The sequence below is a fragment of the Asterias rubens genome, chromosome 8 (assembly GCF_902459465.1).
Source record: "Asterias rubens chromosome 8, eAstRub1.3, whole genome shotgun sequence".
NCBI classification, from domain to species: domain Eukaryota; kingdom Metazoa; phylum Echinodermata; class Asteroidea; order Forcipulatida; family Asteriidae; genus Asterias; species Asterias rubens.
In genome coordinates, this window is record NC_047069.1 from 1722889 (window position 1) to 1740867 (window position 17979).

At 38.6% G+C, this 17979-nt stretch overlaps 2 protein-coding genes across 3 annotated transcripts in view; one reads left to right on the forward strand and one right to left on the reverse strand.

The window, feature by feature from the left end:
* The window catches only part of LOC117293338, a 55320-nt gene extending 42236 nt beyond the window's left edge, over positions 1-13084 (reverse strand). Inside the window, exons 1-2 of the mRNA XM_033775623.1 lie at positions 12956-13084; positions 7247-7540 (exon numbers count right to left, since the gene is read on the reverse strand). Coding sequence (XP_033631514.1) covers positions 7247-7344 — 98 coding nt within the window. The 5' untranslated portion in view covers positions 7345-7540; positions 12956-13084. The remainder of the gene's footprint in view (positions 1-7246; positions 7541-12955) is intronic.
* A 765-nt stretch (positions 13085-13849) lies between these two features.
* LOC117294055 lies at positions 13850-17663 on the forward strand. 2 transcript variants are annotated; one of them, XM_033776566.1, is made up of 4 exons: positions 13850-13951; positions 14522-15389; positions 15927-16221; positions 16452-17663. In XM_033776566.1, exons 2-4 carry the CDS (start codon positions 14539-14541, stop codon positions 17406-17408), a joined length of 2103 nt encoding a protein of 700 aa, XP_033632457.1. In that variant the 5' UTR covers positions 13850-13951; positions 14522-14538; the 3' UTR covers positions 17409-17663. The 2 variants fall into 2 exon arrangements, with proteins under 2 accessions (XP_033632457.1, XP_033632458.1); XM_033776567.1 differs by lacking the exon at positions 13850-13951 and adding an exon at positions 14106-14167.
* Positions 17664-17979: the final 316 nt, after the last annotated feature.

A 17979-nucleotide genomic window follows, 5' to 3' on the forward strand; every position in this document is an offset into this window, starting at 1 on the left:
TACGATTTATGCTCTTTTTAACAAACCATCTTGAAATGAAATGAATGAAAGAAACACTGAATTAATGTCCAATATTAATAATGAAAGAAAAAACACCTTTGTCACACGATGTTGTGTGCTTTCAGATGCTTGATTTCAGGACCTGAAAATCTAATTCTAAGGTCTCAAAATCAAATTCAAATATTTTAGTGCAAAATTACTTCTTTCTTGAAAAACTTTGTTTCTTCAGAGGGAGTCATTTCTCACAATGTTTTTACATTCAACAGCTCTCCATTGCTGGTTACCAAGTAAGTTTTTATGCTTACAATTATTTTGAGTAATTACAAATAGTGTCTTTTTTGATGTCTCCAGCATTTATCTTGCTCATTGTACTGATCATCGTTTTCCATAAAAATATGTACAGGAAAGGCCTGACACTTCACAGAGTCAACAAAGGCGATTGCCTCCGTGCCCCGTGGTCATTGCCTTGGTGCCCTTGAAATGCCCCAGTAGAAATTCACAATTTCCTCATAGGGTGGCCTTTACCAAGGAGAAGATGCCTTGGTGCCCTTGCCCTTTCAAAAACGAAGCACACAGGCCTGACAGCATCCATAAATTTGTCAGTTTTTGTAAGTCTTTGTATTGTATTTTTGTAGGCGCCTTGGGCACTCCATCAATGGATATGTGCGCATGATGAGTTTTGCTATTGTTATAACTAATAATGTGTAAGTCAACATAAACATGAAGAGAAAGTAAAACATAAGTGTCAATGTATAGAATGGCAAAAAAAACAAAAAAAAACTCGGATCTTGACAAGCTTGCGAAAGAGATACGTTTGGCCACAACTTAATAAAGGTATAGGCCTTTGGATTTCTCACACGTCATTGAGCATATATAGCACACAATGTATCGGACTGTAAAATTCAATTTGTCGGACCCTAAAATTCACAACCTGCAACTTTTATATCTTGATCTTATTCTTCACAGCGCACAAGACATGTTTAGTCTAAATATTTTGCATCAGGCAAAGTATAACTCTGGTTTTTGGAACCCTTCGAGTGTTCTGTAAAACTAACCCGTGAAAAGTGTGTTTTGAAAGGTGGTAGCATTTTCAAGATATCGCTGAAAATCTCCAGCAGTTATGTCGGCGCAGTAAGACTAATCCGTATTTGGAACATACAGTCTGAGAAACGTTTCATGCAGAAGCGTTTTACAGATCTAAATGTTTTGAATTCCCGATGTAAAACTACATACCTTTGTAGGAAATTGCTTCTCAAAAATGTATACATTATTATGGGAAGCTGCAAAGCTTCCAACCAAGTCAGTTTTTAAGGTGATTTATTTGTGCGAGTAGTTACCAAAGGTATACTACCCCTTTAACACAATAGTGGTAGCTGAATTGGTTCCAAATCATATAGAGTTAGCCAGAGGGGTGTCTGGGTGTCTTTCTTACACCCCGTTTTAAATTTCGACACCCCGTTTTATCTGTCATTACATTTAAATGTATTGTAAGTGAACAATTTGGACACACTGTTATCGAATCCTGGCTAGAACTTTGTTCCCAACATAAGACTGAGGCTAAATATTGATCCTTGGAACTTAGTTTACACAGCACAAAAATTCACTTGCTACCCTACTTGTTGTATTTCATGTTACACTTTTACTTTGATTCTATCAATGCCACACTGCATGATCCTGTTACAAATCCGAACAATCCCCTATTCAACCAGTTCAGTTCTAAAACCACAATTTAGCAATCTGGGTGTAATGTATCCGAGTTTGCTTAGAAACGCAAGCTGTGCCTTTGTAGAAAGGAGGAAGCAAAAGTGCCATACACATGTACTTGTATAAAGCACTAGGCATACTTACACTTATACTATGTCAATACGCTTTGAATCAAAACCCAAAAAGGTTTTTCCCTTAGTACATAATATGGGAAATATCTAGTGAAGGCCTGATACTTCACAGAGGCCGTTGCCTCAATGCTCTCTGGTCATTGCCTTGGTGCCCTTGAAATGCTCCAGACCAGTAGAAATTTTCCTTAAGAGAGTACCCTGTATCAAGGAGAACATGCCTTGGCGTGCCCTTGCCCTTTTAAAAACAAAGCATATCAAACCTGATATCAAGTGAATTCAGGAAAAACCGACTACTGTGGGCAAAACATCAAAAGTTGACACAGTGAAGCAAGAGTTTTTATACAATATTTGAAGAACTTTAATCTGTGAGAGTTCAATTACTTGAATAGTACTCAGAAAAGCGTAAACAACTTTACTGGGAGCCAACAGCAGTTTTCAAGCATATGCAAAATAAATGTTTTTTCAATGGTTCCCCTGTGCGCAAGTTGCGTGCCGATCGCTACAAGAAAATGTCGATTTGCACAAATAAAGACAAATGTGCCAAAAAAAAGACATTTTAAAAACTACACAAAAATATCGTGAGAAAATCAACAAGGTAGTTTTGAAAAATCATGGGGAGACCCCTATACTATGGTAATCAATAAACAAAAATTTAAAAGGCTTTTTAAAATAAGCTAAAATGCAACCAGCGTGACTAATGCTAGCTTTAGCCATTTCACACAGCCTAATACTAAGAACATAACAGCGCTCTTTGCCTTGAAACATATTGCGCATAAAACAATAAATTACACTTTCATTGTTTGCCATGGGAAAATCTGTCATGCGTAATAATGTCAAATAATACAGTTGACCTTCGCATTTCCCTCTGGTGTATTTAGCAGTTCTTGCTTTTGTCATTCTACATGATCTGCGGAGACAGAGGGACAGATTTAAGTTCAGTTTCTACGCTGTGTAAAACTTCGAAGGCAGACAGTCGACTGAGGGAAGGGGGGGGGGCAGAATTAGTTGCTACTTAACAAAAAAATTCAGCATGATCAAGGTTATTACAAACAAAACTGATGTTTGACGTTTTTCATTGTGTGAAGAATAAGAATAAACTATAAATAAAAGTAGATTTGCGGGTACAACCATGTAACAAATCTCTTTTGAGAGTGTTGGCTCTGACAAGGTCTGGTTTGGGCTCGCCGTTTCAAGCAGCACACTGTAAGTAGAGTATATGAGCAGAGTATACAGTTTGAAGAACAAATCGACCCTATTCAGAGCAAACACTCCCTCGAAATGTCAGCAAGTTCACTATTATTTGAAGTTTATTGTTATTAATAACAATGTTTATTACCTTGTTGGCAATTTTGAATGAAAGTAGTGCTGTACTGTATAAAGTTTTAAAAAGTAAGTGAATTCAAAGGGGTTTTGGTAAAAGAAAATCCACAGATTAAGCTTAAAAAAACCTACACAACCCCTGAACAAAGATTGGGAGATTGCCTGTATAGGGCTAGGTTGGTAAAGCACCGGCACATCAACCTAGAGCTTGTCTGTTTGTTCAAATCAGGCCTGGAATTTCACGGAGGCCACGGTTGCCCTTGTCTTGTCCTTGGTGCCCTTTAAAAAATTCCCATAGACTTTAAGATTTTCCAATGCAAGTGCCCTTTTAAAAATGAAAATGGCCTTGCCCTCTCAAAGATGAAATTCCAGGCCTGTCAAATCCCACCCAACTAAATTTTGTCTTGGTTCAACCCCAAATTAGTTTAAATTTACCAATTCTGTTTCCTGTTGAATTTACCCATGTAAACAACAATAATGTGCTAGCACTGTATACTCAGTAATTTCCTGCGTTCTGTGAACAAATCCACAGGCATATTACACAGGTGGGATTTGAACCCACAACATTTGCATCTAGCGCAGTGTCTTAGAGCAGGTCTTGGGTTCAAATCCCATTAAGTAATATGCCTGCAATTTTGTTGTCACAGAACTCTGGAAAGAGTACTGAGTACACAGTACTTACACACATTCGTGTAAGGGTTACACCAAAATTAGTATTTTTATCTGCGATGCAAATTTAACATATATTTAAAATCATTATGTTTTAAAATGCAGAGCAATTCATATCATGAATGCCAAACCACATGCTACATGTTTTAGTGGAATGGCTTAAGTGGATGCTATTGGCCTTCACACAATGTCAGACTGCAATAATGCATCCTATAATAATCTTATCCAATAATGTTATAGCTCAGTCTGTTTAAGTGAATTCTATGATTAGATGGAGATGAGCGAAGGCCAATTACATTAATGCCAATTAAAATAGAGGTTAACTCAGCACCGAGATGATATAAATACATTATCATGATACATACAACGGACAAACTTGGGAAACAAGGGACTTAAATAAAGGTTTTAGATACTGAAAACACAAACGTGCGCAGAATTACTCCAAACATACACAGTTTAATGATGACGATGAAAAACTTCCCTCTAATAGTTACTTGCTAAGGTGCTGTAGTTTTTGAGAAATAAAAAAAATCAGTGATTGAACCTTTGTTTTTATTGATGACTAATAAAGCTGAAACTTCTACAGGTAAACTATATTACACACATCTTCATTCACAGTGAGCATTATTAGGGATTCATGTCATCACCAAAAAACTTGATACACAAAAGGTATCAAAGCCTTTTTATAGCAAAATTAGTAAAATGCAAGAGCACGAAATCACCAGTGCAGCATTTCTGCCATGCAATCTCTTGACAGTCTCGTAGTCTGATTTAACTGATTGTCTGATCCATGTAAACATAAGACCACCAAGGGAAGACTCTCAGCGAGATCATTTCCTCTGATAGCATTCTGTAATAATGCAGTTTGCAAATATCAAGGATACACACTCTGAACAGGAAGATCTTCAACCACATCGCCACAACTCTAGACTTGTTGACAAGTCGTACAAATGTCTGTCGCTGTGATAGCGTTCCGACCCTCTCCGCAATTCCCGCGTCACTTACTATTCTCATGAGACTGCTGGTCCCGCGAGACTACTGCTGTCGCGCTGTGGGGTTGGTAGCCAGCAGTTTCACGCAAGAGCAGTGGTCTCGGGCAGGCAGTAGTCTTGTGATCATGGAGACCAGAATTACGCCACCTCAACGACTCGACTTTCACCGCGACAGACCGTCTACGACTTGTCTACAAGTCTACCACAACTCTAGCAGAGCATTCAAAATGATTGGGGGTATCTTATGACATTTTGATAGATAAAAAGATAAACAGACTTGGCTAAAATGAAACTCAGCTCAAATGTCAAGGCTTTTAGCGCGGCACTAACGCACCTGGTGAACATTTTTGTTTCTAACAGTTTCACATTGTACAGTCCCAGAGAAACACCCCCAACATGCAGCCATTAGGAGGAGGCGTATCTGGGAAGTTCTATTTAAATTTGTTAGTTTTGTATTAAATAGCAGGCAGGTATGCTTTTTTTGTGAAAGGGCAGGGGCATAAAGGCATCTCCGCGGTAAAGGTCACCCTATGGGGAAATTGAAAATTTCTACTGGAGTATTTCAAGGGCATCAAGGCAGTGACCAGGGGGTACAGAGGCAGTTGCCGTTGTTGCCTCCGTGAAGTATCAGGTCTGAAATAGCTCACCAATTCATTCTTATTGTTTGTCCAAATATATCCTTTCCAGTGTATATAAAAACTTTAACTATTTCATGCGTCAACCAATTGGTAACAACCGATTACAGTTCCTTCCAGAAATTCGTTGCAAAGCTAAAAAATAAAGACTGCAAGACTTCACAGTTTTCAAAATGAAAAATAGGGCTTTTGTGGCCCCTATTATGACCAGCAGTACACGAAACGGTAGGCTTAATACTACAATGTATCTCGAGATAACTAGTCCGAACTTAGGATTAACCTTAGGGTTTACGTATTACAGTGCAAGACTGGGATTGTCTTAAGTCGTAAGATAAATAAGTTAGGAAGAATTTGGGGAAATCACTGACATTTTTTTTTTTTTTGGGGGGGGGGGGGGGCGGGGACACAATTTGCCAAAAACACTAAAGTAAATGGGGCATGGGGAGTTAATTCGTCTTGTTCAATCAATTACTAAACACGCAAGGAGCCCCTGGTTGGTTGGCTGGGTTACCGTATCAATTCTGCAAGATCTTCATGTATCTAGGGGCGTCCATTTGAGCGATGTTTGCTTGCCTATTTGTGGATTATGGTTTCTTGGAACAATTAATGAGATCAATTAGTTCAAGTATCACTAGATTGGGCCTTCAACAGCCAACAGCTTGAGCAATAAGCACAAAATGAGGTAAGCAAAACAAAATCATGCTTACTAGAATAAGGTTACCAGCCAAATACCAGATCACATATACAACTTGTGACTGGTATTCTGCTCATTATTCATATTGCTCTTCTTAAGCAGAATTTTAAGCAGTATTTCCACTAAATTCTTTTAATATTTCAGTGAGAAATTACCTCTTTCTCCAAAATCACGTTACTTCAGAGGGAGTTTTTATGCTAACAACTATTTTGAGTAATTACAAAAGAGCCCAGTGCCTTTAAGCCTGAGCTCTAAAAAAAAAAAATGGGCCCTGGTAAAACAACAACCAAATGAACATGAAGTAGCAGGTGGGCGTATATGATTCTACATCCATAATAAATGTCCTTCAATTATTCTTTAATTTGGGATCCAGTTTACACTGGTAATGGAGATAGATGTAAAAAGCATGATGTATTGATCAGCTAGACAGGTCAACCAAAATGAAATAATAACATGTTTACCCTCACTGCCCCATTCCTTTTTAGAGGCTGCTTCCTTTTTTTCTTTTTCTTTTTTAAAGATAAAGATATATTTTACCGATCTCAGACGATCACAAAAACAAATTTGAAAAATAGCCCAACCTGTTGTCTGTAAAAATGTGTCGAGCTGCATTAAAAAAAAGGCCCTCCTTCCATTTTCATGTTTTGTTTTTAATTTGAGTTGGCCTTAGCATTGAGGTAAACCCATCAACTGGAATTAATGTCAACATCTACTGAGGAAATGGCGCTGTTTTGATTTCATTTGCCAAATTGGAAATGATTCTAGAAGAAGGAAGGCCAGGTAAACAATCTACGATCTTGTCCAGCAATCCCTATACAATTTGACAAAGTATTTTCAGAGGCCTAATAAAAAATGTTTTAAAACAATATTTGAGTGAGAAATTACTTCTTTCTCAAAAACTCTGTTACTACAGAGGGAGCCGTGTCTCACAATGTGTTATACTATCAACAGCCCCTCATTGCTCAATACCAAGTAAGTTGTAATGCTAACAATTTTGATTGAGCAATTACCAATAGTGTCCAGTGCCTTTAACAGAACAACACAAAATTCAGAGAGTAAATTGTTAAACTATTAAAAAACCTGAGAACAATTTGTACTTACTCAAGGTAGAAAAGTCGCCCATTCGGTTTGAGTTTGGCTTGCCATCCGTCTTGTAGTGAGTGGTTAATTCCAGCAAGGACATTGTCCGAACTATCCATCCCAGCAGCTCACAGAATGATCACCAGTGGGTGGGGATGAGCAATTACTATTTGTTTCAATGCATCCTGAGGGTTTCAAAGGTATTCCTATCTGTAGTACAACCGTGTCTGTTGGTGATACTCGTCACATTTCATTAGCAGTGATGTGCAGTGTGTAGGCGGATGAGCTCAGGATTACTGTGTCTTTCAATTCATTCTATAAAAAAAATAATAATAGCAATTTTGAAGTAGGTTTTGGGATTTGGATATTCTCAACGCTCTTATTAGAGCCAAACGAGAAGACAATGAATAGATTTCAGTTTTAGATGTGGGAGGGAAAACCCCAAAGAATTATTCCAGGGAAAACCCAAGCAGTCAAGTAGGGCCTGAAAACCCAATCAACAAAGTGCCTCGGTGTTTATTGGAAAAGTAGGCGATAAATACAAAGGTTATAAATATACGTGGAATAAATAGACTCCACTTGAATTCTCAGAATAAATATGACAGGTTCGACAAGAATTAGTTGCTTGCCACACAGCCCACTTTCAAGAACATGGCTATTGAGTGTTGGAGGGTGAAACAAAATATTGAAATAATTTCTTTATATAATGCAGTTTCTTGCTTCACAAAGATCTGTTTTCATATTTTCTCAAATAGAAACTTTCTTTGGATTGATAAAGATGATTAAAACCAGGATTTTATACTAGTAGCTTGTTGTGCGTCTTTTCAGCCAAGTAAAAAACTCAAAAAGGTATTTGTCCTCTAGTTAAGAGTTTTAACAATGAGAACCTGATCTACCATACTTATTTTCCTTTAAAAAATGCCAGACTATAAACATGACCATTATTTTTGATAAGTATAGTGATAGACTGTGCATTCTCCACACCTTTACTCCGCCTTCCCATTAAAATCCAGCGCATAGACCTTGATAGTAACAATGTTATTTCAATAAGGCACAGTTATTAATAATTCCCAACACGGTAATGTTGTCATTGCGAAGCAGCTGCTTATTATGCCCAAAGAGTCTTCTTAATTTATCAAAGTGACAATTTAATTAAAATATCAATAAAAGATGTTTAGAGTGTAATTTTTAGTAATCACTTGAACTTTTAGGGAATTTTAAAGGTATTACGTGCTCTGTTTTGTTTAATACCAGGCATGAAAATTGATTTCTTAGAAACAATAGGAGAATTTAAATGATTACAAGGATGGACCTGTGTACAAGGGTTGACCTACATGTATCTGTACACTTGTTGTTGGCTTTAAAAGACTTTTCAGGCTGTTTAATCTAAATTTTAAAGATTTTCTCCATTGCAAAACAAATAGAAAATCAGATTAAAGTAGGAAGAATATTATGCCTGCAATACAAATACATGCGTTTCAAATCACATCAACAATGCAAAGCTTAGAGAATACGCTTCACTTTTGTTTCATGAAATGAGTGTGTATTGTGTTTGTTAATCAGAAAAGGACCAAGTTTCAAATCCAAATATTTCATTCGCTTCTTTCAGAGAGTATCAACAGAGGCCCACTTCTTCGCCCCTTAAAATGCCCCCACTTTTATTAATCTCAATTTCTCCTGAACATTATTGGGTGTTGGTCATGCAGTTTTTATGTGGGTAGGCCTCCCTGTATGCAGCTGGCATTGCCCTTAAAGACTAGAGAATGAATTTCTGTACTTAAATTCACAGTTTCTCTTTGATTCAAGAGATTAATTTTTCAAAACAGCAAAAAAGTTCTGGCCATGCCTCAATGAAAGAATATAAGAAATAAATAATGGGGTGCACTGTCCTAATTTTTCTCATTTACAATAAAATAAGAGGTAACAAGAACCGATTTCCGACTTATGAAAACAAGATTTAAACTGAACTTCCGCCATTAAAAAGTAACACAATGAGCAGAAAGAAACTATTGTCAGATGCTTTAAAAAAGCTTTCAGGAAATTCTTTTTAAAAATTGACGAAAAAGATTTGAGAATTTAACGAGCTGATAGATTCGGGTCAACAGTTTCTCACATTGTTCATTGTTTGGAGGTTTCAATGATATGAATGAATTATATATTTGTAAAGCCAAGTTTAGCCTGGTGTTAATTTATATCCAGGTCTGTGTAATCACAATGGGTGTCCTTTCTCTATGGTGCAATGTTGCAGTCAACAAATTCAACAACCGCAAGGTAAACCAGGGGGCCGTCATGCATCAGCAATAGAGAGTGTGAATACACAAAATGAAATTTGATCCCTTTGTGTCTGGTAACCATAGCAATTCGGGGAGATTCCTTTCAATTTTGTGAAATTTGTAAAAGGCTGGCGGTTAGAAGCAGTCAACAAAGAAACACAAATTCAATTTGCAAATTAAAATCCGAATCAATACAGGAGTGGCCTTTTTACAAACCCGTGCTCTGTCTTACTGATGGAAGCCCACTACAAATAAAGAAGCCCACTTTAAAAACAAATGACTGGCAGAGCAGTCGGACTTTAATGACAATATTAATAAATATTAATCAGAACAACTTCTTCAACGGATGCAATGAAATATGGAAAGGTTTGCGGTAACACCATGTAATGACTATCTCTAATGAGTCGGGGTGGTTCTGAAAAGAACCGTTGGTTTCAACTCGCCAACCTTTCCATATTGTATTTCCATCATGCAATGAAGAATGGCAACCTTTACAAAGGTTTAAAAACCAGTGTAAACAAAGGATGGTAATGAGTCAGTGCTGTAGTGAGACCAAAAGCTATGATCCCTGTTAAGTCCACTACCAACACAGTCAAGTGTTAAAATAATCTTTTTAAAATGCTTAAAATGCTGAATTTTCAGATGATAATTTCTTTAAGTATTGCAGAATATACACCCGCCTTCCTTTTTTTAAAGGTGGGGCGGGGGGTTGAAAGGTTCAAAGATCAAGTTTTTCATTTAAATTCATGTATGTGCAAGCTGTACTCCATCATTATGCAAAATCAGGATTAAAATTAAGCTTGAGCGATATCGATTTATTTTATTCACGATATATCGCCGACAATATATCGCGATATTCGATATAATCGCGATTAATTAAATTTGACATCATCAGTCTTCAAACTCCAAGTGAAAGTTGTAGAAGAGACAGTCAGAGCATAAGAGAGGTGTTCTAATGACCTATTCTTCTGGTTTTACTCCAAACCTATGGGGTGCAAGATGTCTCAGCTAGCAAATACATCGCGATATTGCGACATTTAATCGATATCACGATATATCGCGATTTATCGCGATATATCGATATTTCGATTAAAACCAAATCCATCCGATATCGAAATCGTTTCCAAATTAATATCGTGATATTCAATAATATCGTGATATCGCCCAAGCTTAATTAAAATGGTTAGTTTTTCCTTGGGAATATAGACACGTTCCTGGTTTTAAAAACTAATTCGTATGTATATTATAAGTTTACTTTATTTGAAACATGCATTCATGAGGTTTATTTTAGGGGGAATTTCTGAGTGTGTTAAAATATTCACAAAGTCCTTAGAGCATTGCCCAGTTACAATAATACTGAGGGTCTCCACCATTTGAACAAGCTTGCTTTTAGGTGACTCCCACCACTTAATCATTACATTGTACATAAACTACTAATACAATAATGTTTATCATTTTAAATAATGAAATAAACTGAACTTACTGAACTGGTAGATTATTTTTGCTTCAGACTGCTCCACATTTTACATAATGTCACGTACACTGTAGTTGAGGCATTGGCATTGATTTTACAAGCATGCACAAACACACTCCATTTCACAATATCAAAACAAACTACAGTACATGTAATGAAGGGCTTGCAGTATCCAGAGGCAATGGTAGCACATGCAGCATGTACAGTGCACAAGCCTGATGCCTGGGTACTTGGTTGGAGGCATGGAGGAATGTGACATCAGTTATACCATACAGCAAGTCATTGCTCTATGGTTATACCATAGAGTAGTCCTTACTCTATGGTTACACAATGTACACAATGGGTTGGACATGACACTCTACTGAACAAGGAAAAAGGTTTAAAGACCTTCATTTGTGCTTTGCCTCAACACATGTGTCATTTTTAAGAGTAAAAGGTGATGATGAGGACTTTTAAACACCAGATATTCTATGAATGTGTGTTCACTATAGTATGTAAGCATTGGATATAATAAGAACCTGATTTCTATTTAACCATGGAGGAAGGGCAGTGGTCCGCCAGTGACCACTATGCTAGTTAAAACACTTGAGGACTAGTCAAAATTGTCTCAAAGTGGTCCAGCTGACTAGATTACAGTTGAAGGCATCCCTTTATAGATTTTGAGTGCTAGTTAAAAAGCTGGTGGACTTAAACACCAGTGCAGCCAGGTATGACATTTGAGTTTACGATTCAGTCTGGGAGGCGGCAGCGAAGGGTCACCAGGGGGTGCAACTTTTTATTTCAATTATCAAGGAAAACTGACTAGGAAATGTCATTTTAGTTAATAACAGGACAAATTTTCAAACTTTCTGTTAAAGATATTGTGCAAGGAAGGTTGCACATGTGCTTACTTGGACAGTGACAATAAAAGTAAATACTATTAGGAAACTTAGTGATCTCTAGGATTTTCAAGTAACAAGTTTTTGACTTAAAACAGAAATATGTCTCATGGGGATATATTATGGGGATATTAGTGTCATTTAAAACTTCCACTCAAAACTGTTTTTATTCTATTTGAATTAAAAATAGCTTACAAACAAACTGGACTATCAGACTTCCGGCAGATTTCTAGAGTCATTGATGCTTTTGGAAAGAGACGCATTTCATTCCAATATTATGGCATCCCAAGGAGAAGAGGGTGTTTTTACAAATGGCGTCTGTTCTTTGTGGGACCTGCAGCCGATTTCACAAAACGCTAGGATTGATCCTATCTCGAGTTAAGACGATTAACTCGTCCTAACTTAGGAACTATCTTAAGGTCTGCATGCTACAGTGCAGGGTACGGTAGAAAACAACACTAGACTATACTTCAATTATACTAAAAGAGGGCAGTTTCATAAACAGGATCTGGGCTCAAGGTTACAAAATACAATCAATACAGATGGAGGTAAATTGTACCATGTTTTAAGCTTTTAAAAATTATTTTGGGGTATATTGAAATTAAAGACTACTCAACTGCTGTGTTAGTGTTAAAGTTATATTGGGAAACAATATTCACACCTCTACCCGAGTCTAGATTAGTTTCTTATCATCATCATTAGTTGTATCATTTCCTTCCTCCATACGCACTCACTACCAAATTTAAAGCCATTCGTTAACCAACAACAATACAACACATGTACACACAAAATGGCCTTCAAAATCAAACACAGAAAGCCTTACAAAAAAAAATGTGGAAAGCTCTGCAGCATTGGAGCAGAGCCACATATATATGGAGCCAGAACAAGGGAGGACTAAACAATATTAGTGAAAGTTTACAATCCCATGGCACTATAGAATCAAATTAACATGATGTTATTTTGACGTGTATGATTCTGAAATTCGAATTCGAACTTATTACTGCACGGACGACGAGCAGACGAGATTTGATTCTCGTCCGTGAAAGACAAACTTACAAAATTTAATTCTCATTATGACATAAACAAACTATTAAACAATGCTTACCATACAAAATCCACAGCACAGGAGTCTCTCCAGTTCTGTCTGAAAATTTACTCCAGAAAAAGTGCGAAAAAACCACTTCTCGAATGAAAACTGAAAAGTGAAAGTGTTCAACACGAAACCATACAATCACGGGAGCAGGCGGTAATGGTGGCAAATTAAAAAGCTTCCCTTCTCCATCGCTACGCTGTAATTACGCCTGGTAACATGCAGTCTAGGCACGCAAGACTAGGCTAGGATGTTGGGAGCCAGCGGGTAAACTCGGAAGTCAACGGTAGTGAAATTACTTATGCAAATGAGGACACCTGTTTCGGAGTGGTTTGTAGAGGGCGTGCTTCACGTTTAACGGTGGAATAAAATAGTATCGATATTGTGTGCAAAGAGGGCGCATTACGCGACTCTGTAAAAAAGACGGGGGGGTTGAGATGGGTCTCAATCTACGCCTTGTAACGACCATCAAGAGAATGCAGCTACAGCGCCTGGCAGCCACAATACCTTCACATGTTAAACAAAGATATGTCACTGAATTAGGGGTCTTTTCCTCCTTCTCCTGATCAGGGTAATAGTTAGCGAGACAGTATACAAAATTATCACACTTTTGGTTTTTGTTTGTATTATGTTCGCAATGAATGTGAAAACAATTAACAAAAGTGGTTTTAATTCTTATTCCGGCCGACACATATTTACCGTTTTGTTCATCAAATAGGCGCGCAAGAGTGTACGTATACACTTCCTTCAACCCCCCCCCCCACCCCCGTCGAATAAAATGGACTAGTCCAACAACTCAATCAATTAGTAGCCATGGCGACGACAGAGGGCGTCCGTGCAGGTTTGTGTGCAATCGATAGGAAGTGCTGGTCCATATTATTTGGTATTCAATTGTACATAAATCGGTCATAGGGTTAACTTCTTGTACATTTGTGCCCCATTGTGTTCTTCTTTTGTGTGAAGATCCGTCAACAAACAGGATGACCAGACATTAAACTTTTCAGCGGAATGGTAAGCTGGTTACTTTGACTTTTGACGTAGAACCCGAAAAATGTGGGTTATGTTCGGAGGAGTGGTCATGGATGGAATAACTTATACTGTACCCCATTTACGGTCATTGCATTTATTTAGTAAACTTATGGAACAAGTTTGTTTTGATCGCACCATGGATGTAGAAATCGCACATACCACACGATGATGTGTTATACGGATGATTCTGAACTGCAGGTACAGATAGAAATAGAAACCTCTGACCATATCAGATGCAACTGTACCTTTTCAACTTTTGATCTTAGAAAGATTCAATTTGTTTTCTTTTTTTTTGCTGCAGAGTGTTTGCCGACACAAAATTTTGAAAATAGCACAGCCCCGTTCTAATTCAGGCCACCCTTTAACTCTGGGGGACTGTACTCATTTCAAACCTATTTTGACATCTGCAATTCGTACTATAGTACAAACCGAAGATTTATCGTACGATGCCCGAGTTATTGGGTCTTAGTACTGTCTAATAAACAATAGTGTTGTAATTATAATGAATCGGTAATTATGTAATTGTTTGTTTGTTTGTTTCACTTTCATAAGGTCCTTCCGGAGATGAAATGAACGATGAAATGGAATCTTTAAACACGAGTAACGACGGGGACGATCCTCCGAATTCAGAAGAAAAGCAAGTTGCTGAAGAGGGAAGAGCCAGTTACGATGACACACATGAGGATAAATCCACAACCTTAACGGAGGATGAAACGGGAGACAGCAGTGAGAAAGATTCTAAGAAGGAAGGTGATGGAGAACTAAAGAAAGATGAAACAAAAGAAGAGGACAAGCTCCTTGAAGAATTGGATGATTTGGGAGTAAAAGAGCAGGAGTCACTGGAAGTGATTAAAACGCAAGATGAAGGAAAAGTATCTTGCGATACCAACAAGAAAGAACCCTCAAAGCCAACAAACGATGAGAGTGATGGAAACATGTCTCATACCAAACCATCTGGAGTAAAAGAACAAGACTCACAAGAAGCGATTAAATCGCAAGACAAAGGAAACTTAACTTGCGATACCACAACGGAAAAACCTTCAAGTGTTGTTTCAAAGCCAACTGAGAATAAAAAAATGTTTCATACCAAATCGTCGCAACCACAAACAATAGCCGTCACTTCAACATCGATCATCATTGACCTAGGCACCCCTCAGGTCATGGGCAAACCCCAGAGCAGAGATGGTCACACACAGGGTGGGAAATGGACTGGGGGAGTCGGTAACGGTTACAAACAAGGAGGAACATGTAAGAGTGTGGATTTTTCTTTCCCAGCCAACATGGATGAGGAAGTTGATGCAGAGTTGGCGAGGGTCATCAGTGCATCAAATGATAACCAGTCGCTGTTTGAGTTTCACGAGTATGGACGGGGGGCAACAACCAATACACCAGTCACGGTGATGACCGACTATGCAGAAAGGTAATTGCTGCATCAATCTTAGATAGGATCATAGATAGTATAAACTGCCACTGTGGCAGGAGATTCCGTCCCCCCGAGATTCTGTGCCCCCGCCCCCTCCTCCATTCGATGAACTGTGCACAAGTTTCTTTTGATAGGGCCCTCTTTTGAATCGACCGCTTCCAGCCCAAATTATGGGGTAACAGAATCTCTGGGGGGTACAGATTTTTTTAGACCATGGGTAATGTCTAGGTTTTAATCAGAGATATCAAGCCAGAAAATGTTATAGCACCCAGTTCCACATAACTGTGGTGGCGGGGGTACAAAGAACCAATTCAAAGATATGTATAACAAGGAAGGATTCTCAGGAATTAAACATTGTTCCAATAATTCCCAAGTTGTTCTGGACACTTTTTGAAAAGAAGAGGTTGTTCTTTGCTGAAAAAGTATTATACATGTAGGGCCTTCAGCATTTGCAACAGGAATTCGGTAATTTAAAACCATTACAATTCTACATGAAGTAATTTCTAAAATGCCATATTTTTTTTCTTATTTTAGCTTTAGTCAAATCCAAGGCAGAGGTCTCAACACACCTTCCAGAGAAAACCTTTATGAGCATGCACTGACCATCATGAAGAAACGATGTCGCAGCAGTCGTACAGGAACATCGAATGTTCCAACTTTCTACCGTCCAAACACTCCCGACAATATCGTTGAGGAAAATGGGACTGCTTTTCCTGTTCTGAGTCTGCCAGCGGTGGTTGCTAATACTAAAGACCCACCATTGGTGCGGAACCCAAACCGCTTGTTTTATGTGGCGCAGAAACGACAGCACCCCATAGCTCCAATCAAGGTAAGTTAGTTATCACACACATTTTTCCAGATCCTACAAGAGCGCACGCTGGTCTTTTTTTCTGTTTCACCCTTTTAGCTAAAACTTCTGACAATTTGGCTGGTAAATTGCCTCTGGTCCATCATTGGCATGTAGCATCAGTTTCAAGTTTTCAACTTCACACAGCAGAGTTGTTTCTGATTTTTCTTGTAGAGTGTATTGATGCATTTTATGCTTAAATTCTGTTTCAGGCATGGACTGGTTACCATGGCAACGTATACTTCCAGCCAATGGTATGCAAGAAGGCCGACTTCACTCCCTCAACGACCCCACGAGAAAACGCATTGAATGTCGCAACACGCAGAGTGTATTCGAGACCAATCATGAACACGAAAAAACCGGACAACCAGCTTCCACAGTTACCGCAGTCCGAGTTTAGCGGTGAGGACGATCCGCAAAGTAACACAGATCCATCCGTTGTCGCTACTGACATCCAATCCATTCGCAGCCAGCATACAGTAGCGCCCTCAAATCGTGAGAAGTCGTTGTCACGTGCAGCCAGCACTGCCAAATCACGCGCAAGCACGGCCCGTCAACTTGCGGTCTTGGACAAGCAGTCTGTTTTCAACACGATGGATTCTAACATACGTGAAGACATCCAATGGATCAGTGGTCTGGAAGCCATGGGTACACTTCATATCGGTGGGTTAAAACGGCCGCGGTCGACCGCCCGGTTCTACAAGAACACGGAGAAGCACCATAAGTTGAAAATCCAGCGTGGACTCGTTAGTCACAAGCTCGCTGCTCACGATCAGTCTCTCCCGACCCTCCTTGGAATTCATGGCGGACGACTCAATGATAGCGCCGATGGTGTCGCCAAGACTAAACATTTAGAATCGCAGTACCAGGCGTGCAAAGGATCCAAGCCAAACGAAGATGACGACAACCATGCATACTCCCCCAATATCTTCGGCGGTTATTCTGGACCTTTCACCTCGATTGAACAACTGCGTAGGGACAGTGTTTCCAGCCCTATAAATAGAGGCAACAGTAATACAAGCTCGGAGCAACTTTTGAAGAATGATTCACTACACTCTATGACTTCTGCTTTTAAGAGTTGTGTGAATACAGTGCCGCTGTACAGCAGCAAAGAAGTACTGTTTAGGAACAGAGAGGCATTGTTTCTGACAAGACCTAACTACAAATGAAAAAAAACTTCTCAAATAGACCCAATTTCATGGCTCTGCTTACTGCCGAGTTATGCGGCTTACTGTTGAATTATGCGCCTACGATCACCATTCTTCGCTTGCAGGGCAAGCACAGAGTGTCTGCGCTAGCTGTGTAAGCGAAAAATGCCTAGTAGCGTGGAATATGAATGCAAGTAACAGTTTCCCGCTAACCCGTGAAATACGCTTGACGTAAGCACAGAATTCCCCTCTTCCCCCCCACCCAAGCACCGATTCTTTGCTTACAGTAAGCAGAGCCATAAAATTGGACCCTGTTAATGACTCAATGCAAAGAACAAACTACATGTATTAGTATTGCAAATACAGAAAAACAGGGTATATAAAAGGAATATTTCCTAAAAAGATTTCACTACAAACTTTTTCATATCTCATATTGCTATATTTTTCTTCTATACTTTTGGATTTGATAGCCTTTTCAGTATTGATAAACAAGAGTTACTTGTTCTTATATATGTACTAGAGGCTTGACCTGCACTGTATTTCTTTCGTTGCAAAACAGACTTGTATTTTTTTTCAAGGTTTTTTTCTTAAT

Excerpts from the sequence above, each read along its gene's own strand:
- LOC117294055 (XM_033776566.1), top strand. The coding sequence starts at position 14,539 with ATGAACGATGAAATGGAATCTTTAAACACGAGTAACGACGGGGACGAT. Across the intron at positions 15,390-15,926 it reads ATGACCGACTATGCAGAAAG|CTTTAGTCAAATCCAAGGCA; the intron begins GTAATTGCTGCA and ends TTCTTATTTTAG. Across the intron at positions 16,222-16,451 it reads ACCCCATAGCTCCAATCAAG|GCATGGACTGGTTACCATGG; the intron begins GTAAGTTAGTTA and ends ATTCTGTTTCAG.